Genomic DNA, 27,842 nt, shown 5'->3' on the forward strand with positions numbered 1-27,842 from the left:
GAAAAACAAAGCACATAAAAGTGAATAAATCTCATCGGGATAAAACAAACTATCCAGTAATAACCCCCCGACAAAGTAACCACTATGGAGCCAGTCCGAACTGGAGCTGAAAATGACGCATCACTCGGGGAAAAAAAACATGCTGTTCCACTTTCAAGTGAAAACCACTTTTTTCCCAACTCTGACAAATGCTGAAGTCTAGAACAACTGGCGCCGCTGAGCTCGGTGCCTGCGTCACTCCATTAGTAAATGTCTTTGAACTCGCTTGCCGCTGGATTGCACTAGTTTCGTTCGGGAAAAAATTAATACAAATGCTCCAGACCGATTTCGACCGATGTGTTCTGGAGCTTACTGGTCCGGCGATGAATTGGTTGGGATCGGATAACGCCAGAATTGTCTAATTGCTCCATGTGATACTGGTGAAACCACATGTTGCGTGACTGCCGAACGAAATTGTGAATTCTCGTGGTAGTTTCGAAATATCAAATTATAGCCTGCATGCCTTTCACTGGGCGTGCAATTATAACGATGATGGGTGACGACGGCGATGATGACTTCTGGTAATTAAGAACTGTTTCTAAAATAATCTTGAACTGGTTACCGAAAGGTTAGACGTAGAAACACAAGATTATATTACTGAGATTCCTGGAAATAACAAAAAACACTTAAGATGGAATAATTACCACTTTGTGGTAGACTTCAGCAGACAATTAAGACAATTAAGGGTTTATTTTTTACAGAATTAATTCAAATACGGTGGAAAATAGTGCTTTAAACCTGTTCGAACATTTGATAATAAACTAACCGAATAAAATTTTTTTCTCGAGACCCGCAGTAGTTTAGCAACGAATTTTACAGGATACTTAAATAAAATGGCACATCTGCTATCTTACAGCAACATCAACGCAATGTAGCTCTGCGCTGGTGGTCGGAAGTCTTTAAACTTGACTAATGGGTTGTTCGGCGGGAGAGCAAAAGAAAAAATAGTTAAAAGAAAATGAAACCATTAGCATTGAACCGTTGCGTTGCGTTGGATGTTTCGAATCGGGCGAACTAATTTGTGTGGTGGCATCATCCGTATGGAAAAGCCGCCATTCCGGCAGAAGTACGACCTCTCCCCGAAGGGAATGAAAACGGAGTTTCACGTAGTCGAACGTGCACGTGCAATTACTACAAAGTAGATGTGGAGGGTGTGCCTCAGTTGATGAAATTGTGGAACCAGCTGCAACCGGTTGTAATGTATTTCAGTATCAAGATATTATCTTGTTATTTTGATCGAAACTGCAGTATTTCAATACGGAAAATGGATTCTTCTAGTTGAATCTATTGTTGTTAAGGGCATTTTTCAAAATTATCGTACAGGTTTAGGCCGAAAGATTTCCAAATTCCCTGGTATTTTGTGAGGAGCATAGTTTATGAACTATGAACTCGATCAAATCAATATTAAAATAATTCGGGGTCCTAGTTCGCTGCTGTAAATAATTTTGTCTACTCCAAGGGATATGAATTCCTCCAGTACTTCATATCGTTCCCCAGCTAGCTCTACCTGGCCACCAACACCATTTGGACTCAAACGTTTCCTGTCAGCAACCGTGTATTTTGTTTTGGCGGTATGAATGGGAAATTCCAATCTCGCTGCTACCCCTTTTAAAAGGCCTAAACGTTTCTTCCACTGCTATACGGTGTATTTCGACGCCATCCGCAAAACCAAGAAGCATGTGAGATTTCGTGATGATACACTTAAAACATAACTTCATATTTTTTTAGAAAAAGATGTTCGTAAAGCTATATTCAAAGCTTAAATAAAAATATAATAAAAAAAAATAATATGCCATTTGAACACATTCGTAGGTTTATTTTCTGCCGCAAATGGCAATATTACGAATGGTTCGTATTTGGTACGAGAACACATTCGTAGCACATTTTGCATCAGACCCCACCTGATGCACGGCTGTTGTCTAACTTCGTTATCGACGAGATCGGGCTGCGAAGATTGTAGGAAAGAGAAAATATGCTTGTCCAATTATGCCTGCATAATGTCCAGTTGTCGTGGTTCCGTGGTTCGCGTCGTCGTCGAACTCTCGAAGCATCGTAGAACAAAAATACCTCTGTGATAATTTTTCTCATCAATCTAGGAAAACATTATCTGGAAAAAGTCGTTTACAAAATTTTCTACGGTAGTAAAAGTCGGAAAAAACTGTGTTCTATCTGATGGAAAATTTTGATAATAATATTTTCCCCGTACAAGAGACCTCATTTGGCTCAAACCGATTTTTGAAGCACAATAATTAATACGAAAATAACTTTGTTTATATGCATGAAACATTCGTGACGGATTTTACGATTCTAAACTCTAATTCTAATTCTTAGTAGAAAATAATAAAAAAAATCCTAAAATAAACGATCTTTTTCGTGCTATAACGGGTGACAATTAAAGTTTTGGAATTTTTTCGAGGCCCCTATACTCAACAACAAACGACCTCAGAGAGAAATGAGAGTATGTATGTGTTAGCTCTCTCTCCTCGTTTTGTCAATATTTTTTGTTTTGTTTTGTTTATGCTTGCCCAGTTTTGCTTAAAATGGCGTCGATACAAGAAGCATTTCGGGAGCGCGTTGTACATTTCTACGAACTGCCTCAGAAATCTCGGCAAAAAGTATACGGTACAACATGTAAAAAGCGAATATATCGCGGCTTCGACTGTTTACCATATCCTAAGATGCCCAACAACTATTCACAAGCAAGCCAGTGGTAGACCAGCAAAAATTATGGACGCAGAAGGACATCGTTCTCTTTCTAGTCTTCAACAACAAGCCCTCTAGTTTGGCTATCAATTAAAATGTGCACAAGACGAATGTTGGAAGAAAATTTTGATCCCGTTTCTACAAAAACATCATGCAGATGGACAATACGTTTTTTGCAAGAGCATCATCGCATCTCGCCAAAAAAACACAATCGTTCCTGAATACCCATTCGATCCCATTTGTAACCAAAAATCACGACCCGAAAAATCTGACTTAGTGCGCCCAATCGAAGATTTCTTCGGGATTTGGAGTTCCTTGGTACACAAAAATAACTTGAGAGCCACGAATTGCAAACAGTTGATTGATAGAATCAAGAGATGCATGCGCAAAATTATGTCAATTATGGCCGTACAACGCTCCTGTTCCGACCTCAAACGGAAGCTTCGCCGAAGAGCCGATTACGAACTGTTTTCAAAGGCACACTTATTTTTTTCAGCAATGGACAATATATCTCCAATTTCGGTGAATCAGATCTTCTTCATGCATCTTTGATTTTTTTGACAGCTTGAGAAAAAAATCCAAAATTTAGTTGTCACCCGTTAAAATAAGCTATATTACACGGTGTGACAAAAAAAATTTTTTTTAATATACTTTGCAAGTGACCTAGTGTACGCTGTTAGTCACACCTAGTACATCATAAAAACACATATGACATCATCCTAACACCCCTAAAATTTCAAGTTATTGCAAAAAAACGTTTTTTGGTTAGGTGTACACAAACTATCATGAATAACTCAATAATTTTCCAAGCAATTTTAAGTTTTTAAATACATTTTTGGAAAGCTTAGAGGATAAGCTTTCAGGATATATACACATTCACTATGGTTCTACAAAAGTTAGACGAGATTTTTTCAATTAAATATGAAATTTAACTAAAAAATTAAAAATTTTCTCACTTCAGGGGTCCTTGAAGTGACCTTAAAAATGACCCACGTTCCTAAGCTCAACATCACTTGTTTTATATTCAAGACTTTGGTCAAAATTTCAGCCAAATCGGTCAACATTTGCAAATTTGAGACCATTTTTAAGAGTTGCAGAATTGGTTGCTTCCCATATATCACCCGCCTAAACTTACAACTGACCATCTTGTACACGATGTAAGATTAGGCGGGTGCAATAACTTGAAATTTTGGGGGTGTTAGGAAGATTTCAAATGTGTTTTTATGATGTACTAGGTATGACTAACAACGTACACTAGGTCATTTGAGAAGTATTTTTTCCGTGTAACACCGTGTTATTAGGGTAGTCCCATTCCTTCCCACGTTTGCTCTTCGTATTGCACCTTCCAAGGCAATGCTGAATAGCAGGTTAGAGAGGGCATCCCCTTGCTTCGGTCCATCCAATCCAATCTCGGGGGCTCCGTAGCCGCAAGGTTACCTAGTCTGCTTTGACAAGCGAGTGGTCGTGAGTTCGAATCTTAGTAGAATCAAGCCATTCGATGTTAAGTGACTTTAGCATGGGTTTAGTCTCAGGTCCCTCCATTTACCTTTCCTTCGTGCTGAATTCTATATTTACCCTCTGAGGCCTCTTGACAGTGCAAATGTCCCTCCTATAGTTAAGTGTACTGGTCACAGGTACGAATGAGTCCTCGCCAGGGACGGCTATAATATGGGATAGTACTGACAGCGAGGAATAAGTGGGTAAAGTAGATCAAGCTCTGAAGGAAGGGTACCCCCAGTACCCCAGTACACGCAAGCACGCATACAATTTAAAATAAGCATATCGCTCACTCAATAGCGATTATAGCAAAAAGAAATGCAGTGCAGGTCATACAGCAAACACCCGGGCGATATTACAATAGATCAACTATACTGGTCGCAGTAATGAGTCCACACATGGAAAAAAAAAATCTCACAAAAGCGGCTGAGGTGTCACCCGCTATTCTGACGCGATTTTCACCCACCTAGCGTCGCACGAATCAGCGTCATTAGTTTCGTTGGAAAATCATGTTCTTGCAAAATCTGCCATAGCTCTTTTTGACTGAATCGTACGCCGCTTTAAAGTCCACAAATAGATTATGAGTCAGCAAACGCAAGGTAAACATCCGATCTGATCCGTGGAAGGACCCTCACGAAAACCAGTTTGGAACGAATCTGATGGGTTCTATGTTTGGTTTCCTTCACCGAACGATATCATTTGCTAATGCTTCCAATCAGTTATTTCCATTGGGTGGTCATTAATCTACTTAAAATAGCCAACTCCATGTTTCAGCAGGTCCATGACCTAAAACAATCATTTCAAAACTTTTAGGTCTTGAGGTTTTTTTTATTCCCAATCATCCTTAACATCCGCTTTTTCCGGAACCTCATCAACAGTGTACATCGGTCTGGTACAATGGTGGTACAATCTGGTGCGGTCTGCCATACAATCTGGTTCCGGATTTCAACTGAATACTTTCATCGCTAGTAGCTAGTTATTTATCCATTTTTGCCGGCAGAACAAAGAAATGAAGACAGGTTTCTCCACTGTCGGCGGTCACTTGCCATGGCTTTCACTTACCAACAGGAGAGGTTCGCATCAAGAGCGTGAATATCGTTGGCAAGACTACGCTGCCATGAACCTCCGGGTCTATTTGTTCTCTGTTGTTCTTGTGGATTTCAGTCCAGTCGAACAGACCCCAGTCAATTTCAAGTCTTCTCCTAAAGGCATCTCCAGCTATGCTCCGAAGTGTCTATTTCTATCAGGTGCTGGTATCGAGGAGTTCTGAATTTGAGGGGCCTGAGAATAAACTCCAGCTAATGTCAGTTAACGTGGGTTGGTTTTAGTAAGATCCGAACTCACGACCGTTCGCTTGTCAAAGAAGACTCCGTAACCATGCAGGTACAAAGCTCTCTGTTGGTGTACAGGACATTTGTTTCGTACCTCGTACCTCGTTGTATAGTTTCGTACCTCGAGGCCAACGATTTTGTTTCTAAGTAAATGCAAAATAATATTCTTAATGTACTTCAAGTGTTTAAAAACCAAGGAATTTATGTTAAGCTAAATTATAATTATGCGATTCGCATCATTCTATAAGCAAAAATAAAAATCATCAAACTCAGAAACACCCTTCTGTGGAAGGATACGACCTGCAACATAGGCGGGAAACTTCCAGTCACGTTCGCTGTAGTGCGCCGCCACCATTCGGATAACGATTACAGGCAGGCACCGATCTATATTTTCTCCTTCGTGCGGATGTGTATGTGTCCTTAGTTCGATATTGCGCGAAAAAGTGCCTCTGCTCTTTTAGATGAATGTTGTTCGGCTGTACCGGCAAGGTACGACCAGCCTGACTCGGAGAAGTGTAAATTTTTACGACCACCATCGATGTTTGCGCACAGCTGGAAGCACAGGTTTTTCTTTTGATTTTTAAAAACTATATCGATAAAAAGTTGACGTTGAAGAATTAGATGTTGATAACGGGATAAGGCAAAAAAAGATAAATCACAAAAAGAATTTGCATAAATTTTGTATTGTAAATTATTCAATCCGTGAAGGCGGACCACAGCGAAGCGTACAAACGAAAGCCACTTTCCGTGTTTTTTTTTTCGGCGAAGCCATCAGAAGCGAGAAAAATACGATCAAATCGTTCAACACCAATAGCAGTTTTATAGTCCGATGCGTCATTCGACATCTCCTACGGGAAAAGATCTAATCATGTTAATGTAGGAATATTATTCGAACAAAAAGTACCACGCGTTTCCACCCGAAAGGAAGAAGCATTACGAGGTAAACTACCGGGCACCACCTTTTTTAGCAGCGTGTAGAATGCAACCATTTTGTGCAAATATTTTACCAGGGACAGCGCTCACACAAGTCAGCTTAGCGCATTATCGACTCCATTAGAACAGCTCCTACTTATTAATAGCCACTGTGTGTGAACCACTTAACTCAATCTCAAAAATTCGTTGTTCTCTTTAAACAAACCGAAACCAAAATCTCCACCCCAGGGTGATATTCACCGGCATCTACACGTTCGAATCAGCTGTAAAAGTGATGGCGCGAGGTTTCATATTACAACCGTTTACTTATCTTAGAGATGCATGGAATTGGTTGGACTTCGTAGTAATAGCATTAGCGTGAGTTTTCTTGACCAATCAAACATATAACCAACACTAGTTGACTTTTTGGTAGCTCCTAGTTTTTTCTGTATAGTCGTTTGTTACATCTTTTTAATGAGAGTTTTAGTTTATTATAGTTAGCCACATGGTAGTTGATTTGTTTTCCGTAGTGTTTCCTACACGGTGGGGATGGAATCAGCCGGTTTTCGATTTGCTTGTACAGCCCAACGACTGACCGATTCCAGCCCCACAAAACCTTATTAGTTCATCTATTTTCAGCGCGTCACTATCGTGACGAAACTACTATCATCACATCCATCAATTATTCCTGTGTCTTTCCCAGTGACCCCGTAAAGCCATTATCCAGCTCCTGACCGAAACCATGTCAAGCACATGAAATCGATCCACATGTTCAGAGAGAAATTAGTTGGTTTTTGAAAATAGATTGCCTCTTGGTTGGCCAGTAACAGGGGCATATCGGAAAACGCGCAACACCATGCATTCCTGTTTTGGGCGATTCAAACTCGAAGCCTTCCAAGGTTCTAGAAATGTGTGACTTTTGCTTCAGGTTAGAAATGTTTCGAAGTGAACCGCCCTGTACTGCACTGAATGGTGGAGAAATCCAGTTACACCATGTTCAATTACGCGTGGTTATGTTTCACAGCGTCACAGCTTGGTGGTGTTTTCACAAAAATGTCCTACTTTTCGAACGGAACCCCACCCCTCCCACCAAGGGCTAGGCTAGTGCCAGTGTTTTAGGTTTAGGTTTATTAAAAATAGAATGTTTTCTATTTTCTTTGTTCCTAGCTGAGAAATTGAATGAAATTGAGCGAGAATCGTTTGTCGTGTCGGTTTCGCACTTTTTTGCTTTCAATGCAAGTTATTTTCGGGCTAGCCGAGCACGAACTGTCGTTTATAGGGAAACAGTGATTGCTGCCGCGTGATTATTTAGCCTAACTTGTTTGAATAGAGTTCTGATTTGTTTGAATATTAGAATCCTTTTTTTGGTAATAGCTTGCGTTTTTCGTGGATTTCTTTTTCGTAGCCAAACTACTATGAGACAACTAAAAATGACTACGATCTCATGAACGTGAATGTGGATTGAATCCTAATTTATCAAAAATTGTTTGTCAATTAAGCAGATTTTCAGATACTAGACGTGTGTCGTCTGACAAAAGGCTTCATGCGACAAGTTTCGTGTTGAACGAGTGGATTTTCAGTCGTTAAACCCCAATTCCTAGGTTTGTTTAGCACTTTCAGGCTACTGTTCCATGGCATGTATTAACCGTAGCTTGTAATTGCAGTGCTACACGAAAGTGTAACAATATTCCCACAAAAATTTTCAGCTTTCAGCTATTCTGTTGTCAGAAACTAGTACTCGAGTAACGTCATTGATTGATGAACGAACGCCAAACATTTTTCAAACATAACAACCAACCATTCATTACAGGAATGTCCGCCTGCACATGCATCACAAAATGCCATCCGCTCCGGTTAGATCAACCAGAATGAACCGCTAAACTAGAAGTGACTCGGGCTGAGTACCAAACTACGGAACAATTCGGTCCCGAAAATTCCAAACACGAAAGCTGTGTGTGCAGTAACTTTGCCGAACGCAATTTCCTGCGGCCCATCGCTCCGATGAAGGCAACCAACGTCAGCCAGTAAAAGCACATAGGGAAAAAAAACTTCAAAACAATATTCAATCCCGCAGGGCTGAGGCGGAAACGGGTGCATAAACTTATTTCCCCCGAACATGCGATGCAATATGGCGTGCGGAAAGCACGACTGCACTTCGATGCTCTAAGCTGGCTCGTTTCGGTCGATTCTCGAACGGCGCAGTTTACGGCGCATCAACACCACCAACTCTATGAAGCGTATTTACGTACCTACGGTTCGGTACGATTGCACCTGCTTCCGGTTCGTTCGGGCAGAAGCTACCCGAGCAGCTCATGAGACTAGCCCATTTTTACGGGAACGTTTAGACGCTGACAGCGGCAAGTTAAGCTGATTAATATGCTCAATTTCGGTAACAGTTGTCACGCAATGATTGCTCATTATTTGGGTTGGATACAACGCGTATATTTGCATTGCTATTAATGTTTCCCGTGGGAAACTAGCTAACCTCTTTGAATTTCAATAAAATTATGACTGGAAAATACGCTGTTGACCCACCTATGGGAGTTACATGCAAGCCTTTTTGTATCGGTTAAGCGAACCATGGCATTGCTAACCGTCAACTGAATAAGGGAGGAGTTGACGAAAGGTGGAAAGGTGGGAAAATTTTCCACGCCACAATGACTAGAATGTTCACTTGTGTTTTATAAATATATCATGTCGGGCGAGTAAAGGCAACACAAATGACACAGTGCTGGCAGATTCCTTGCGCGTCTCTCAGCGTCGGATGTCCCATGCGCTTCGGTTGGTGCTACACGACCCAGCCAATGCAATGCAATCCAACGTCAACAACAGGAAAGCAGTGACTGTCTTTCTTCCCTTATCCAAATGCCTTGCAGTATTTCACTTTTATAAACCGACCGTAACAAATGTGTGGAATGAATAATAATTGTGAGCACACAAGCACACATTTTTTTCCCTCCGCTCTGTTGCGATAACAACGACCGGAACCGTGTCTATACTAATATTAGCCTGGAACAGTAGCATTCATGATGGCCTACATAAGAATCACTCGTTGTCACCATCATTGTCCCGGAAATGGAAGGAGGGTATCTGGTGGAAAAACTGTACAAACCCTGTTATCACCCCCTCCTTTCGAAAGCTGTTCAGTCGTTTGACATTCAAATAACGGACGTACAGCGGAAACATGCTTAAAACAAGCTCCCACTCGCATTTCCGCAATCACTTCGTCTAATCTGGCTGCTCCTTTTCCAACGCCGAGCAAATACGCACGACGACTGTTGTCGGTGGCAAACAGCGTAGACAGTCATCATCATCATATCGCGGTCGTTCAATCGACGAAGTTAACCACCCACAATGATCCGCTTTCCGCTTCCTTCCTCCCCCCAACCACGTTCCTTCCAACCATTCATCAACCGTTACTACTACCGCTACTGAAACTGTGTTCACACACAGTCAAATTTTGATTAAAAATACAAAACATTAATCAGACTACCCATGCTAATGAAATTTCTTTTTTTCTGTTCTCCTTCGCGTGAAACAATTGAACTAATTTGATGACACTGAAAAACTGGTACACCATCGTCTCTGCCCCACACCAACAGATATGTAACTATGGGTATAGATTTGGGTAATCTCGCTGCATTGAGAACATTCAGGGTACTACGAGCTCTCAAAACAGTGGCCATCGTTCCAGGTGAGTTTACCATCCTTATTTCAGCTTTTACGATACTGTGATTAATATTAATTTTTAATGTTTGATTTGTTCTCATCGACTCGATAACACAAATAACAATTACTATAACTATTCATAATTTATAATGTTTAAACATGATTACAAAATTGAGAAACATTGTGATCGGCACCAAACTTTGCAGTGAATGACAGAATATTTTTTAGATATCTCTGGAACATTTTGATGAGAAATCTTAAAAAAAATAACATCAGCTCTTCGCGGTTCATGTATTTCAATACACTGAACGAAGAGTTCGAGCTTAAAAGTAACTTTGTTGATTTCGGATACTAGTCCGAAAAAACACTAAAATACGTAGGAATACTACACATTATTTATCGCATCGTCGTTTTGAACATGTCACTTGTAATCAGAATTTCTTTTTACCTATCGACACATGTAAATATACTGAGAAGCTTTGTTCTCCACTTTTCTGTGCTGAAAATTAGAACAACCAATATAACCAACCTTAAATTTTAAATTAAAGAGTAAATAATACTTTTAAAGCTACTTTTAAATCAAAATTCGAAATCCATTTTCTAGGACGAGTAGAAAACACTTTAGGTGATTTGATACTCCATTTTCCACACTTCGGAAGAAAAATTGAAATGAGCAATTTTGAGTTCCGGTAGAACCGACAATGGACATTCCAGAATGTCCAGATCAGCTCAAAATGCATCTTAAAGTCCACCCAAGAAATCGTGTTGAAAAATCCTTTGATTTGATACCCCATTTCATAGTGGTCAAATTTTAAAAAAAACGCGGACATTAGCAATTGGGTAAGAAATGCGTAATTTTTCAAGGGTGGTGCACTATTAGGGTGACCGTGAATTCACCAATTAGGGTGATACCAACTTTTGATTTTTTAAATAATTTCAAAAAAATGTTGTTCAAAAGTTGTAGAACATACTAAAATAAGCAATTTTGCTGAATATAGCAACTATTTATCTCTTACCGGTTGCGAAATATAATGATGTGTTAAAAAGGAGCGCTTAAAAATCAATTATGCTCAATAACTTTGCACACGATTTTTTTACTACTTTTGAGTGTTCTACAAAGTTATTTAGTATGCTAAAATACACATTTTCACTGAAGACTGTTTGTCGCTAGGACGCATATTTAACAAGTTATAAAATAAAAGAAAAAAAAAATGCAATTTTTTTTTTTCTTTTATAATAATTGATTTTTAAGCGCTTCTTTTTAACACATCATTATATTTCGCAACCGGTAAGAGATAGATAGTTAATGTATTCAGCAAAGTTGCTTATTTTAGTATCTTTTGCAACTTTTTGAAGAAACATTTTTTTTTGAAATTATTGAAAAAAAAAACAAAAGTTCGTATCACCCTAATAGGTGAATTCACGGTCACTCTAATAGTGCAGAAAGATGCGCTATATTTTATTCTTAAACTTCTCTGAAGACATCACCCTTGAAAAATTACGCATTTTTTACCCAATTGCTAATGTCCGCGTTTTTTTTTTTTTTTTTTTTTTTTCAAAATTCGACCACTGTGCGTTTGCCATATATCTGATGAAAATTCAAAATGGCCAATTTTCAGTTCCGGTAGAACCGACAACGGATATTCCGGAATATCTAGATCGGATCAAAATATATCCAAAAATCCACCCAAGAACTCGCGTTGAAAAATTTTTTGATTTAATACCCCATTTGCCAAATTTCCAAAGAAACTTCAAAATGACCAATTTCGAGTTCCCGTAGAACTGACAACGGATATTTCGGAATGTCCAGATCGGGTCAAAATACTTTCAAAAGTCCACGCAAGGACTCGCGTTGAAAAATCCTTTGGTTTGATACCCCATTTGCCGTATTACTGAAGAGAATTCAAAACGGCCTATTTTCAGCTCCCGTAGAATCGATACCGGATATTCCGGAGTGTGGGACATGAACTTGCGCTCTACAGGATAGTGTAACGTGTAAGATTCATTCTTATTGACCACAAATGAAATGGATAACTTTTGCGCACTCTGTTAAGCAGATTTTAGAGCTTTATTTCTCATGCTACTTATGACGACAAAAAAAATCCCACTACGATCGGGAATATCTCTGGGAAAATGAAACCATAATTTATCAACTTATTTTTTCGTTAAAGGCCACTCTAATATGGTTCTTTTAAGACTAATTGCAAAAAATTCGAATGAAAGTAAGTAAGTAAGTGGAGATAGAGCCAAAAAAGTGTAACCTGTCACTGACTCTGTCGCGTTCCAACGTAAACCACTTTTTAATAAAAATGGAGGAGCGTTTGGTGAAAAGAAGGTAAACTAGATGAAACTGCGAAACTTCGATATGGAGCCAAAAATATATTACGTATTTCAATTGCTGAGTGGGATCACAACTCACACTTTCTAGGTTTGCGCCCAGGTGTTTTGACAGTTAAACTACTAGCACACGACACCCTCTATTAGATAGTCTCACGTCTAGTTTCAATCATTCCAATCTAAGTCTATCTTAGATTTCTCAGTGGTAAAAGCAGAAAGAGCAATCATACAAAAAATAATTACCGTCGAAGGTGGAGCGTATTTGTGTGCGTACGAATGGTTACAGGACAGATACAGAGACAAGAACAGAGACAGGGACCGGACAGGGACATGGACAGAAACAGGGATAGGGAAAGAGACTAGGACAGACACAGATAGAGACAGAGACAGGGTATATATATAAGAATATGAACAAGAACAGGACAGGGATATGGTGACAGCAACAGGGACAGACACAGAGACAGGACAAGGACATGGACAAGAACAAAAACGGGGACAGGCGCAAGGACCTGGATGGGGGCATGTGCAGGGGCAGCGATAGGGACAGGGACAAGAACACGAACAGGAGCGCGGGCATAGATTGGGGCAAGGACAGGGATAATGACAGGGACAGGATAGGTCCAGGGACAGGATAGGTCCAGGGACATGTGCGCGGACAGCGACAGTGACAGGAGCAGGAAAAGGGACAGATGCAGGAACAGAGACAGAGACAAGGACAGAAACAGGGACAGAAGAGGAACAAGACAGGAACAACAACAGAACAGAGACAGGAACAAGGGCAGAAACAGGGTCAAGACATGGGCATGGACAGGGACAGAGACAGGAGCCGGCAAAGGGAAAGGGGCAAGAACAGCGGTAAGGATAGGGATAAAGAGAAGGATAGGGACAGAGCAAGAACAGGAACAAGAAAACAGATAAAGACATGCCAGGACACGAATGCACGGAAACACGCGCATACAAGCTTACGGGAACAGGCATACACAAACTCGGAAACACGCCTGGGTGCAGGGTACCCATACTAAAGCGCCAGAAGGTGGACAGAGATCGTAAAGAATTAGAACAACTATTCCGAGGTAGTGACATGCGCAAGTTTTACGAAAAGGTGAACCAATCTCGTAACGGCTACTCACCGAAGCCTGACATGTGTAGGAAGGAGAAAGGAAACCCGATCACAAACGAGTGTGAGGTTGTGGACTAACTTGTGCATACACGCACCGCACAACCAGCGGTGATCAAACATTCTGCCCGAGCAAAACTTAGCATTTCCAACTCTCGTCAGAAACGAACAGGAGGCCGCAGGTCGGTGCCAACTTCTTCTGTTTGACGCGGTGCTATAGGTCTGTGCTCGAAACGCACCGTGTAGCACCCAGCCAAAGAACGACAGCCGAATTATTTTGCTTTTGTTTCGCGCAATCTACCTGACAGCAAATAACGAAGAACGAAATCATGTAGGTTCGCTGGTACGGTGGCTACGAGGTGCGACCCGAAACCTCGGTTCGGCGTTTGGGGTTTTCGGCTCCGAGCGGTGCCTATAACAAGTCTGATTGTGGACATGCGTTTCTTCGATGAAAAAGAAATAGGTTTGTCAGTAAGGATCGCCTACCAGTAGAGCTTTATAAACCAGAGCACCACAACTACATTGAATTTAAAGCAGCATGCGATATAGTCTATCGAGACCAGCTAAAGTAAATAGTGCATGAATACTGTTTTCCGCATAAACCGACGCAACAAATCAGAGCTATATTGAATCGAGTGATATGTTCCGTGCGCATCTCGGGAATGCTCTTGAATCTTTTCGATACCCGCCGAACGTTGCGACACAGAGTATGGCTTATCCTGTATGCTTTTCAACATCGCTCTTGAAGGGATCATCCGAAGAGCGGGCGATACGATTTTTTGCAAAGCTAGCCAAATCCTATGTTTTGCAGATAACTTTGATACCATAGCCAGGAAAATTACGTCGGCGGAGGCAATCTGCGCTAGACTGGGTATAGGAAGAAATGAAAGGTAGAAATTTCAAAAAACGAGCGCGCACTTCTCACGGACGGTAATCGTTGACGGCGGTGAACTGAAAGTGGTAAATGAGCTAGTGTATTTGGAATCGCTGGTGACCACGGATAACAACACTGGTAAGCAGATCTAGTGGTACATTCAAGCAGGAAAATGACCTACACAAAACGCTGCGATCAAGAAGCCTACACCGCCGTACGAAACTGATAATGTATAAAACCCTTATTAGGCCGGTAATTCTTTATGGGCTTGAAACTATGACGCTGCTCATGAACAACAACTGCGCCATTGCCGTGTTCGAGAGGAAGGTGGTGCGAACGTTATTTGGCGGAGAGTGACTGAGCCATATAAATCACTGGTAGGAGAGATTCTCATTGTGCATCTGACGAAAATCGGTAGGAAACGGTAAGCCGCTGACGTCGTAAGGATGGCTGATGCCAGTGCGATAAAAACGAAACCCCACCGGTAAAAGGAACAGAAGGGCCCAACGTGCTAGATGGCTCGATCAGATCGAAAACAACTTGCAACTTCTGAGACACCTGGGAAATCGACGACGAGTGGCCCAATACCGAGTTGAGTGGAGACGAGTGGCGCATCCGAGCGGGAAATCGGGCCTACTTTGCCCTTCGTAAAACGCTACGATCAGGAAGCATACGCCGCCACAGGAAGCTAACAATGTACAAACCCCTTATTAGACCGGTAGCGGTAGTTCTTTATGGACTTGAAGCCGTGACGCTGCTCACGGAGGATATACGCGCCCCTGCCGTGTTCGAGCGGAAAGTGCTGCGGATGATATTTGGCGGAGTACAAACTGAAAGCGGAGAGTGGTGGAGGCGTATGAATCACGAACTACAGGCACTGCTTGGGGAGACTCCCATTGTACATCTAGCGAAAGTTAGCAGGCTACGGTGGGCCGGACACGTCGTAAGGATGCCGGACGACAGTGCGAAGAAAATAGTCCTCTTCAACAGCCCCACCAGGAACAGGGGGGCCCAACGTGCACGATGGCTCGACCAGGTCGAAAGCGATTTACGACTTTTGACACGACTAGGAAATTGGCGACGAGTGGCCCAATACCGAGTTGAATGGAGACGACTGCTTGAAACAGCACGAGCCACTCCGGCTCTAAGCTGAAGTAGAAGAAGAAGAAGAAGAAGCACCGCCACGGTAGTCTTCAAACGGGCCTCTATCATAATTTAGAATCCCACCTGGCACTTTTTGTTCACACCGCGGAGCTCACAAAAAGCGAATAGGAAATAAAGACGCAGTAAAAAAGTTATCAGTCTTTAAATGTGGATTATTTTCATGAAGGTGCTAAATTTTGATTGATTTATTAACGAAGTTTTCCGTTTCAAGCAGTCTTTGCAAAGAGACGTTATCAGAATTCACATGTCTGTTTTTTAATTCTTTCTAATTTTTTGGTGCGACATCCAAAGCAAGGGAAGGGGCGTTGATGCTTGCAACCTGATTGGACAAAATCTGAAAATTTACCGTTCACTTGTCGATATTAATTTAAATCGTACAATTTTGAAAGTGACATGTGAAGTGAAAGTGACAAATTCATATTTTTTTTTATAGGATTTTTATATTCCATATCTACATATCTTAATTTTTTCTGTTTAAATAAATCACAATACCATCAATTCACCATTTTTCCTATTTTCTTTCTTCCCACAGGTCTCAAGACCATCGTCGGCGCTGTCATAGAGTCCGTTAAGAATCTCAGAGATGTGATAATTTTAACAATGTTTTCGTTATCGGTGTTTGCTTTAATGGGACTTCAGATCTACATGGGCGTACTGACGCAGAAGTGCATCAAGGAGTTCCCGATGGACGGCTCGTGGGGCAATCTGAGCCACGAGAACTGGGAGCGGCACAATTCGAACGAGTGTATGTTGGTTTTTTACTCTGCTCTTATCGCGCTGAAGCGCATATATTGTTGTCACCTTTCCGCTTTCATTATCGGGGGTGGCATACACCGATAATCCGATTCACCCCTGGAAGGTCATATTGACGGGTTGCTTCTTTATTTCCCTTTATTTATAGCCAACTGGTACTGGTCAGACGCCGGCGACACACCTCTTTGTGGGAATTCGTCAGGTGCTGGGTAAGGATATCAGTAGTTTTGTCCCCTATACTCTATCGGATCCTTCGCTGTAACGCAAAAATTCGTGCGAAAAAAATAACCTCACGAGTTTTAGCTAATCAACTTCTCGGTCTTCGGACCGAATATCATTTTCTCGTTCATACACGCAAACCGCACTACCGCAGGCAATGTGAGGACGGATATATATGTTTACAAGGTTTTGGAGATAATCCAAATTACGGGTATACAAGTTTTGATACTTTCGGATGGGCATTCTTATCTGCCTTTCGTCTAATGACCCAAGACTATTGGGAGAATTTATATCAACTGGTTCGTATCAACTGTTCGAAGTGTGAATGAGCGAATATCTACGTGAGAATCCCCACCCACACCAATAGACTCCATCCTTGAAACTGACACAGTAAAACAACGAGAATTGTTACGGAAACGTTACAAAATTCGATACACTTTTCAAAATTATTTGCTTGAACTACCGTCACAATTTTCAACCAATTGATCCCCCCAACCCTTCCCATAAAAAACCAGAAACTTTTAGCGCCGGAAATACTTACTTGATTTTATCCCTACAATTTCTTCGTGGTGTGCAAAACAGGTGTTACGATCAGCTGGACCGTGGCACATGCTCTTCTTCATTGTGATTATCTTCTTGGGTTCGTTTTACCTTGTAAATTTGATCTTGGCCATTGTCGCCATGTCGTACGACGAACTCCAGAAGAAGGCCGAAGAGGAAGAGGCCGCCGAGGAAGAAGCGCTTCGGGTGAGCGAAACTATTTTTGCTTTCTTTTTAAACTTCAAATAATCGTCTTTTTTCCGTTCTTTCTATTCTTAATCGTCCATTTGATTTGGTGCTTTTGTTTCGAAAAAAAAATCAATGTTCACTGTCACCGTCTATTTTATGTGTTTTTCTTCGCAAACAACATGTCCTTCTACCTTGTTACCACTTTGTTTCGTGAGTCATTGTTTTGTATTGTACTAAAAATAACTTTCAATTCGAACGTAACTCGCGACTATCCAAGGATCATTATCAATCAGTCTAACGTGTAAAGTAACGATACAAGTGGCTGCAAAACGGAGCAAGGCTTTACACGGCTGCCTCCGATACGATAGAACAGCTGACCGAAGTTGATTGATGCGAATAAAAGTGAATGCATTTTTAATGGCAAGCCGCTGACATTTTGAAATGGCGAAAGCTTGGCGCGTACATCTATGTAATGCAATGTGTGGTGAATCAATTGTCTACTATACGAGGTGTATGTTTTCTCGTTGCATGTTCATTTGATAATGGTATCATGCACACTGAGCTGAAACATTTTCAATGTGTGAATCTAAACTTTTTTCCCTTCCGGTAAAGTTCTGTTCGATTTTATGTGATTTGAATCTAGTGGAGCAACATTGTTGCAAATAAAGTAAACTTCAGATATTCTACCAAAGCAAAAGAGCACACAACAAACTTCGTCATACTCAGATTAATTGATAATGATCCTCTTAAAATTGCTTCTCAATGTATATCTGGACAAAAAAAATAATAATAAAATTCTTCCCATACCTTATCATACTTAACATTTTATGTTTACATGTTTAATATTATCTGTTTTGTTAAAATTTATGAAATTCATTGAAAAAATTTGTACCAGTATGAATGTGCAACTGTAAAAAATGGCTCTCAACGTCTTGATGTGTGATGTGGTATATGTATGTGTACATCAAATCAAACAATGTAAGTTACTTAGTTAGAATTCCTCCTGCAAGTGTGATCCTGTCATTCTTTGTAAGGATACGTTCTTTCTATGTGGCTACTGAACAAAAAGCAATAAACAGCGGCGCGACTTTAGTCACAGTCAAGCTGAACAGCCTTGACTGGCTGTTTACAAAAACTATAAATATTAATGCGTGTTGTGAAAAGTCGCTTTCTGTTTTCTTTCATTTGTTGAACGTTGGCTGGACAAATTTACAACCTACAACTGCCACGCACTAATAAATTTCGAAAATCTATTTTTTTGTTCGATACACATTCCTACTAACCTGCCATGCCAACCCCAAATAGGAAGCGGAGGAAGCGGCTGCAGCGAAAGCGGCCAAACTCGAAGCCCAAGCAGCGGCGGCGGCAGCCGCGGCGAACCCGGAGATTGCCAAGAGCCCGTCGGACTTTTCCTGCCACAGCTACGAGCTGTTCGTCGGCCAGGAGAAGGGCAACGACGACAACAACAAGGAGAAGATGTCGATCCGGAGCGAAGGATTGGAGTCGGTGAGCGAAATCACAAGAACAACCGCACCAACAGCTACTGCAGCTGGCACTGCAAAAGCCCGTAAAGTGAGCGCGGTAAGTATGTGGACCGCTTTCTGCACTTCCCACTCCCACTCGTCCGCCTTCCTGAGTGTAGTAAAAACCTCCCTTTTCCTTCTGCGCGTCCCAAGGTTTTCCCAGTGTTGTTTGATATTCGAAAGTTTTCCAATGCTTGTTCTTTGGATGTATGCTCCCAATCCCTCTTTTGTGCTTTCCCCATGAACGGCAACAAGTCGCAACCTTTAGGACGCAAAATGTTCACGATTCAGAAATCGTGATATTTGAACGCGTACAAAAACTGAAGGACACGACTGATCAAGCAGCTTCCCGTTGCCTTATATTGAATTTTGAGAAATCATTATGGCAGTGATAATGAAATATATTTTACCTTGTTATTCGAGACTTTTTTAATACGGTCGAAATCGACCAGCTGGATTTAATACAAACTCATAGAATCATATAACATCCACTGGCATAGATCACTAACGGTTTCTAGTAGACCCCCGGAGTTGATAATCGGATAATCTAACAAGATTGTTTGATGGATTGATTGATTGTTGTTCGTACTATCCTCCCTGCTGTCAATTCCCATATAGAAGTACCATCTAGTAATTGGTTGTCAATTCCTTCAAGCGGAAAGACCGAAAGCAAACAGTATGATCCTCCAGCAAGTATCCTCTACGGATTAATGATAAACTGACCTAGAAAAAAAAGCAATCCTTCGACCGGAAGGATTCCACTCAGTCATACCAGTTGTCATGCAGATACACACGATACACGCTCATCCTCTCATGGTACAATACAACACACCAAACACCGTACGTGGAGTGGCCACGTGGCAAGTAGATCACACATTCTCGAAACAGGCAAACAAACAAACAAAGAAACAAACAAACAAACAGCAAAGAAGCGCAACACCTACACTTTTTGTCGCTCTAGATACAAGTGCTCATGTGCTCACATTAGAAAGAACGAAATAGCGTAGTGGATTTAGAACCATTTCATGTGCAGAGTTTTGATTCGTAAAATTCTCATAATTGGATATACAATATAAAATAAATAGTGTCGATAATAGAAAAATTTCTGAATTGAACCTCCTTTTTTAAATACTTCAGCAGTCGCGTATTAATTTTCATATCTTTTTAATTATCTGAAAACTTCCACTTTAGTCATGCTTTGAACATGGTAATATTACATCAAGTTTGTTACACCACGAAATCGAAGTTTTCTTGGTTTTAAAGGAAACACGAAATGCACCATTTCTGATGCTTATAATGTCGTATATTGTCTTCTAATCTTTGAAACACCTTAATGTTTGGTTGTTGCTCCAACAAAACGTTTATTACGGCTCTGTAAGAGAGTTTTTATTCTGACAGTCCTTTCCTCTCAAGAAACAGGAAAGAAAAAACTAAAACATTTTTTCTATGAACCAAATTTTGTATTTTAAGCAAAAAAAATGTATTCTTCAATAACTTTCGAACAGAAGGAGGAGCTCTTTATTGTTTGTAAATATATAAATTTATAAATGTTTAAAAAAAGTAAGAAATAAAGTTATGATATTATTCTTGCTTGAATGAAGATTTCATTCTAAACCAATGTGGGACACTTTCCGGGACAAGTCATCCGACTCCGGGACTGTTTCGCATAATCTCGAACGTATGGAGGAAGCATAATCGGCACGCAAATGCTAAGATACTGTATTCTTTGGTGTAATTTATAATATACTACAATAATTAAAGTTACCAGGACCAGAAGAACCTACTCAGCGGGCATTTTTACTTTTCAAAGAACAATTTTTTAACGTTCCCAAAGTTTTTATTACTAGACCTAATTCTACATCACTAGTTTCCAAACAAAACAAGCTCAACGCAACGTGGTGAATATGTTACGTCGTTTTTCGGACAACAACATAGTGAGGAAAAGGGTGATAGAATTTAAAACTCAAAAAGTCCACTGATCCAAGAATGGTTTATAGTCATAATGTAAAAAATTACAAACATCTAAATAAAACATCATCTTTCAACTATTTACATTTTTAATACCTATATTAAATGTTTTAAATTTTGACTTCCGGAATTTCAATTTTCACTTTCTTATTTATTTACTTACTTACTTAAGGTAGTGCGATGTCCATAAGGATTTGATCTGCATTACAATATTACGCCAACATACTCCGTGTTCATGGCTGCTTGTCTCCAATTTCTTGGATGTCCCACACTGTCTAGATCTTGCTCCTCTTTAGGACTCACTTCCGATTTTTTTTCGAATGCGCATTTTTAAAAATTTGTGAACTGTTTGACTTAAGATTTAAATTTACCACTTTCAGATTTATAAGCAATTTAGCATAGGCCAAATTTAGGATTCTACGCTTTTCAGACTACTCAATATTTCGACGTTTAAACTTTTTAACTCATCAACCTGTTGACCACCTTTCGCTTGTTACATCTTTCAACGGTCAACTTTTCATCTATTGAAGGACTTTTCTTTATTAGAAAGTTAGCACCACTGCGACCATTTTTTATCTATTGTGGTATTACTGATGGCTTCACCCGTCAGAGGTTTAAGATTATCCGACATCTTATCTTTTCAATTCGCAGACTTTTCGGCTGTTCGATTTATTGACTTTTAGCCTTCAACTTCTTCTCAGGTCAGGATTGTCAGGATTTTAAATTTTCAGTTTTTGGACAGTTGGGCTTCTCGACATTGTTGATTTTTCTTTTTTCAGTTTTTTATTTTTCGATTTTTTAATTTTCAATTTTAAAACTGAAAATCCTAAAACTTTGAGCAACTTGACGTTTTGATCGTTTCTTTTTGATCGTTCTTTACGACGGAACTATGCCATATGGCAGTGGTGGTCACGGAATTGATCCGCTGCCCGAACTGACTTTTGACATTAATAAATTCAACCTATAGTTCCCGTTCACCATCCATCAAACCAGTCCGTGGGCTACAAGCAAAAGCCGCATGCGACCCGCGGGCCGCGGTTTGGCGATCACTGCCATATGGCATAAGGTCATTTGGCATAACGCGTTTTTGGCACAGTTTATAATTTAGTAGCCAGATTTTGTTGTTTAGTTTTTATTAACAAGAGACAGTAGCAGACAATGCGGCTAATCCATGGGAGGACTAAGGAAAAGCTTCCGACGGCGGGTCACCGGTAATAACTCGCGACATCTAGAAAAGCAACCATATGGCCACAAAATTATGTTTGAGAAGTTATGCCTAACGAGCGATAGACTAAATGTCCCCTTATGATTATGCTAAATGGCGTTATGCAAGATAGCAATTACCAAATTACCTCATGCCAAAATGGGCCGTTCTCGAATTTTTCTGACTTTGGGTTAGAATTTCTGAGTTTCGAGTCTTGACTTTTGAGTTATAGAATTTAGTCTTTTATCGTTCCTTCGAAGGTTATTCTCGAGTAAATATCCCGTTCCTCGAGCCAGTATCGTTTCAAGTTATAGTCAGAAGGCTTGGCAAATCTTCAGAACGTTCCTTTGACCAGTGACTGATTAGTGTACTAATCTATCAAGAGGCTAAGTAATGTAGAATTCAACATGAAGGCAAGGTAATTATACTAGGATTCGGATACTAGGATTAATTATACTAGGAACTTCCAACCACTCGCTCGTCAAACATAATATGATACCTCGTAGCTACAATGCTCTTCTTAGAGTTGGGATTCAACTTGGACTTGGAGTAGAATTTACGCATAGAATTTGGCTTGGACTTGGGTTTGGACCTAAACATGAATTTGAATCTAGACTTGCTTTGCACTAGGATTTGGATTTAGACTTGGATTTCGACTCAAAACTAGATTTTGACTTGGGCGTATGTTTGGAGTTAAACTTGGACTTGAACTTGTTGTAGACCTAGGCTTAGTCATTGTTTTGCATTTGGATTTAAACTTGGACTCGATTTGGAATAGGAATTTGGACTTAGGAGTTATGACTTGGACCAGGACTTGATTTACATTTAGATTTGAATTTAGACTTGGACTTGAGCTTGAATTCTGACTAAGCTCGGATTTGATTTGGACTTGAACTTGAACTTGAATATCTATCTAGACTTGTATTGGATTAGATCTCAACGTCAACTTGGCTGAAATCGGAATTGAACTTGAATTTGTTTTGGACCTAGGCTTAGATTTGATTTGGGCTTGATTATGGACTTGATTTTGATCTAAACTTCACGCTAAATTTGAACTAAGGCTTTGACTTGCTTTGGACCTGGGCTTAGTCTTAATTTGGATTTGGACTTGCTTTGGACTAGAACTTGTAAATGCATTTTGAATTCAATTTGGACTTGGACTTGTTCTGGTATTGGATTCGGACTTGTTTTGAACCTGGCTTGATTTTGGAATTGGACTTATGATTGGATAGGGACTTGGACATGGATTTGGATCTGGATTTGGGTTTGAACTAGACCTCAACGTATAGACCAGACGTCAACTTGACTGGATCTGGAATTGGATTTGAACTTTAAATTTAATTTAGATTTGCACTTGGACTTGATTTGCATTACGACTTGCTTTGGACTTAATTTGCATTTGGACCTCGGTTTAGTCTGGACCTCAACTTCGAGCCAGACTTGAGTTTATATTTGGTTTTTGGCTGGACTTGATTCAGACTAGTATTTGATATGCATTTGGATTTAGATTTAGACTTGTACTTGGACGTGACCTTGAATTTGAACAAAATGCAAGACTTGGAATGAAACTTGGAACTCGACTTGGACTGGAACTTGATTTGGATTTAAATTTGGTTTGTATTGGGACTTCAATTTAATTTGGAATTGAATTTGGACTATATATATGAAGTTGGACTTGGACTTAATTTGGACCTAGACTTGGGCTTGTGTTTGAACTTGGACTTAGTTTTGACTTACATTTAGATTAATTTACATTCAGATTTGAACTTGGGCATGAGTTTGGATTTGGAATGAGCTTGGACTTGATTGTGACCCGAAATTGGATATAGAACTGAACTTGAACTTGATTTGGACCTAGGCTTGGACTTGATTTGGACCTAAACTTGGTCTTGTATTTGGACTTGGACATGATTCGGAAACAAACTTGGACTTGAATTTAATATGAATCTCGATTTAGGCCTGTGTTTGGGTTTATATGTGATCTTTGGCTTGCACTTGTACTTGATTTGTATTCGAAATCGGAGTTAGACTTGGATTTGGACTTGTCTTGGACCTAGACTTAAACTTGATTTGGACGTGATCATGGACTCGATTTGATTCTAAATTTTGCGTTGTATTTGGACTTGACTTTGGACTTGATTTATGTGGAATCAAATTTGGATTTATTTGGATCCAAATTAGGAACTACAATTGGACTTGAATTTGATTTGAATGTGTACTTGACATGCATTTGTATTCAGACTGGGATATCATTTGCATTTGGACTTGCGTTTAGACCTTATTTAGACGTCGACTTGGACCTGAACTTCGGCTTAAATTTGGACTTTGGCTTGGACTTGATTTCAAGCTGGACTTGATTTGAAGCTGGGCGTGAACTTGATTTGCATTTGGATTTCGACTCGAACTTTTGTGCGGCCTAGAATTTAATTTGGACTTGCATTTATTTTAAGTTTAATTTGGACTTGTATATGGTTTGGGTCTGAACTAGAGCTTGGATTTAAGAATGTATTTTGTAAACCCAAAATACATCGAACCTAGGATTTGGCTTGGGCATGGGTTTACTTTACCTGATTTTACTTTTGACATGACTGTTTACATGACTTTTGACTTGATCTTTATCTCTATTTATTGACTTGACATATAGTTTGATTTTTGATTTGACTTTTGATGTAAATTTTGATTTGATATTTGCTAGTAATTTGCTTTTAATTTGACATTTGGATGCTTGACTTTTGTCTTATCTTTCAACTCTACTTTTAATATAATTTTCGTTTTAATTGCTGAATTCGAATTACCTTTTACTTTGAAATCCGAGTTAGCTTCTAACCTGACTTTTGACTTGACTTTTGACATAACCTTGAAATTTTGACCTTCGTCAATGACTTGAATTGTGATTTGAGTTTTGAGGTGGATACTGGCCTTCAACATTGTTTTTTACACTTGATTTTTAATGTTAGATTTTTGTTTTTATAGTTTTTTGGATTTTAATTTTGAAACCTTAACCATTTTTTCGATTTAACTCAAGTTTTTCGACTCTTTATACTTTTAATTTCGGGAAATGCGAGTCAGAAGACGTTTCCGATCTTCAAAATCAACCTAAACCATAGATTGATTTGTCATTTTTTCCCTATTTTCAACCAACATCTTTTAATCCGTCACACTAAACACACACACGCACACTATACACTCATTAAAATCGTTCCATTGAACTCAGTCACAGAACAGCTGTACTTCTTTCCTCTCTTTCTCTAATTAATTAGAACATTTTTTTCTCAGCAATTCTGCTCGCATCACTGTTCGAACAAAATGATTTCTACAAAAATTCAATTTCCAAACCCAGGAAATCCAACGTCGTACCAAACCGAAGCTACCCGCGGACATTTTTACGGGTCGCATTCTCCACTAGCTCTAGTCGAGGTTTAAACTAGTGAAAATCCCGATCCTTACTACTCTGTGCGATGCTAGGAAAACGATGATCCGCTCTAGACAGTACATACAAAGCATGAATCGCTTTCGCTTGACAGCTTTTTACAGTCAGTTTTAAATGTTCTTGTAATTTACACGGTTTTAAATACACTCGTTAATACTGAACAATTGTTGTTTGTACCAATTACGCTCCGTGATCGAGAAATCATTTTGTCATTCACTATGAATTCACTATTCGTCTCTCTTACGTTTATGGGCTCGTTGACCGTTTACGGTATTTTGTCATCTCATTTTATAGTTTTATAGTTTAGGATTCGCAACCAATTTCGTTTCGCATCTTCATTTATCTAACTCACTGTCATTATTGGTCAGAAACCAACTAGACATTGGAAATACTTTTATCTTACTTTGCCAATATTTTTGTCCAAATAAAATGCAAAAGAAGACTTCGTCGAGTCACACTTCCACCGAAAAGTAGAATTTCTCAACAGTATTGCAGACTTTTTAAATTGAAAACTTTTCATGTAGATTTCATAAAAGTACCTACAATTGGCCTTCCGTTAGTCTGTGGCATATTTATAGCTGTGCAATATTCAAATACTGCAATCCGTTTATAAAATGTGATCAATTCAACAAGCTTAGCATAATAATTTGAATAATGTCGATTTCATGCATAGAAAAAAGCAAAACACAAGAGGTCAGGTCTAAATTAATGTATTATCCTTCGCCTTATAATCTCCTGTTTAACTACTTCTAACGAGCGTTAGAACAACACAAGACATTTTTCATGCTATTTATTCTCTTTGGATCGTATACCTAAAATACAGCATCTGCGATTAGAAGGCAGTCTTAAAACTTATACTGAATTACATGCATTTCATAATAACAGCGCTAATTTAGAAACAATAGTTGCAGCAATCGTTGGGGTTCAATATAGACGTGTCCAACATAGTACAATTTTTTTAAAATTTAAGAAAAAGAATTTAAATAATTAACCCTATTCTAATGTGATTTCAATAAATTTCAGAAAATCCAATTAGCCGGCAATTTCTATGCAAAAGTTCTATGTAGATAAATCTTGCTTAAAGCACTGTGTTTTAAAGCCAAATTGCCAAGTGAAATTCCCGCTTGCGAAATGCGTTTGCTCACCACCGCTTTTCCCCTATTCGTACTCGTATGTGTGCTTGTGGCGGCAAAAACGTTTGCCAAACAATGCTAAATTATTCATCCTCATTCGCTTCTTACTGACATGAAAAATTCATCAAGTTATTTTCTCTTTCTTTATCTTCCTGGTTTTCGACACGAAATTATCGTCTCATCCTGACTACGAATCACACAATATCTGGCGGCACCAAACCCCGAAATCAATCCAAATTCAAAAAAAAAAACGTACGAAAATTCTCGCATTCAAAACACCAATTCGAAACAATCATCACCCCCGTACTTTTCCTGCCCGTATCATCGTCATGGATTCATAATTGAATGATTTTCACGATCAATAATAATTAACAAAACAACTCGCCTTGTTTCCAAAATATTAAAATAAAAATACACAAACTATACCGCCATTCTCCAACCGCTCGCCAGGGGGGTGCACCGTTTCAGAAGGTAGGTAACCCTAACATACATACAGCAAACTCATTGTCACCTACATTTTAACATTTATATACACTAAATATACCTGAATATATTTTTTTAATAACCAAAACTTTACTAACTGTAGCCCAACTTACTTGGAGGTGATCCGCCAACCGAACGATTCGGAAATCCTTTTTATTCGTTAAAAAAATTGCGATCATTTCGATTGTCGCATGAAAACAGAGAAATATCAATATTTCAACCATCCTAGTCTAACTTTCATGCTCCGCTTTTATTATTGTGATTTCAACAATTGTGTTTTTTCGTAAACAGTTGTTAGCATCAAGTGGAAAAATTTGAAGTAATAATTGCTATTTAACAATTCTTAGCAGCAAACTTTACACCGATTATCAAGGTTTCTGTTATCAAGTCGCACACAATGATTTGCGGATGATGTCCTATGTTTCATTAAATCACAGGTCTCTGTTCATAGGTTAAGCGCTTTTACATGGAACTATATGCCTTTTTATTAAAGCATACGATACTAATAAAATTAAAGATTTGTCAAAATTATCCTACAGTTTGGGACGAAGTGTAGTTTGTGAAATTTTATTCCCGGGCTTGGTTTATGAAGTTGTAAATTGAAACGATTTTTGAAAAGCCCACCTCAAGGTCACTATTTTTTTCAATTTATTTTATTACGTTATTTTCAATTTATTTTTTTCAAAAAATTTTAACTCTTAAACCAATCAAGATAGAGCAAAAATCTTATATAAAAATGCAAAAAAATATTTCTTAG

At 39.3% G+C, this 27,842-nt stretch overlaps 1 protein-coding gene across 1 annotated transcript in view; it reads left to right on the forward strand.

Moving 5' to 3' along the window:
• LOC128737959 (sodium channel protein para) overlaps positions 1-27,842 on the forward strand; it is an 89,558-nt gene that overhangs the window by 23,057 nt on the left and 38,659 nt on the right. Inside the window, exons 5-12 of the mRNA XM_053832748.1 lie at positions 6,732-6,860; positions 10,085-10,176; positions 16,176-16,388; positions 16,545-16,605; positions 16,770-16,914; positions 17,198-17,362; positions 18,650-18,925; positions 27,053-27,073. Coding sequence (XP_053688723.1) covers positions 6,732-6,860; positions 10,085-10,176; positions 16,176-16,388; positions 16,545-16,605; positions 16,770-16,914; positions 17,198-17,362; positions 18,650-18,925; positions 27,053-27,073 — 1,102 coding nt within the window. The remainder of the gene's footprint in view (positions 1-6,731; positions 6,861-10,084; positions 10,177-16,175; positions 16,389-16,544; positions 16,606-16,769; positions 16,915-17,197; positions 17,363-18,649; positions 18,926-27,052; positions 27,074-27,842) is intronic.

This window comes from Sabethes cyaneus, chromosome 2 (assembly GCF_943734655.1).
Source record: "Sabethes cyaneus chromosome 2, idSabCyanKW18_F2, whole genome shotgun sequence".
Lineage (NCBI taxonomy): Eukaryota > Metazoa > Arthropoda > Insecta > Diptera > Culicidae > Sabethes > Sabethes cyaneus.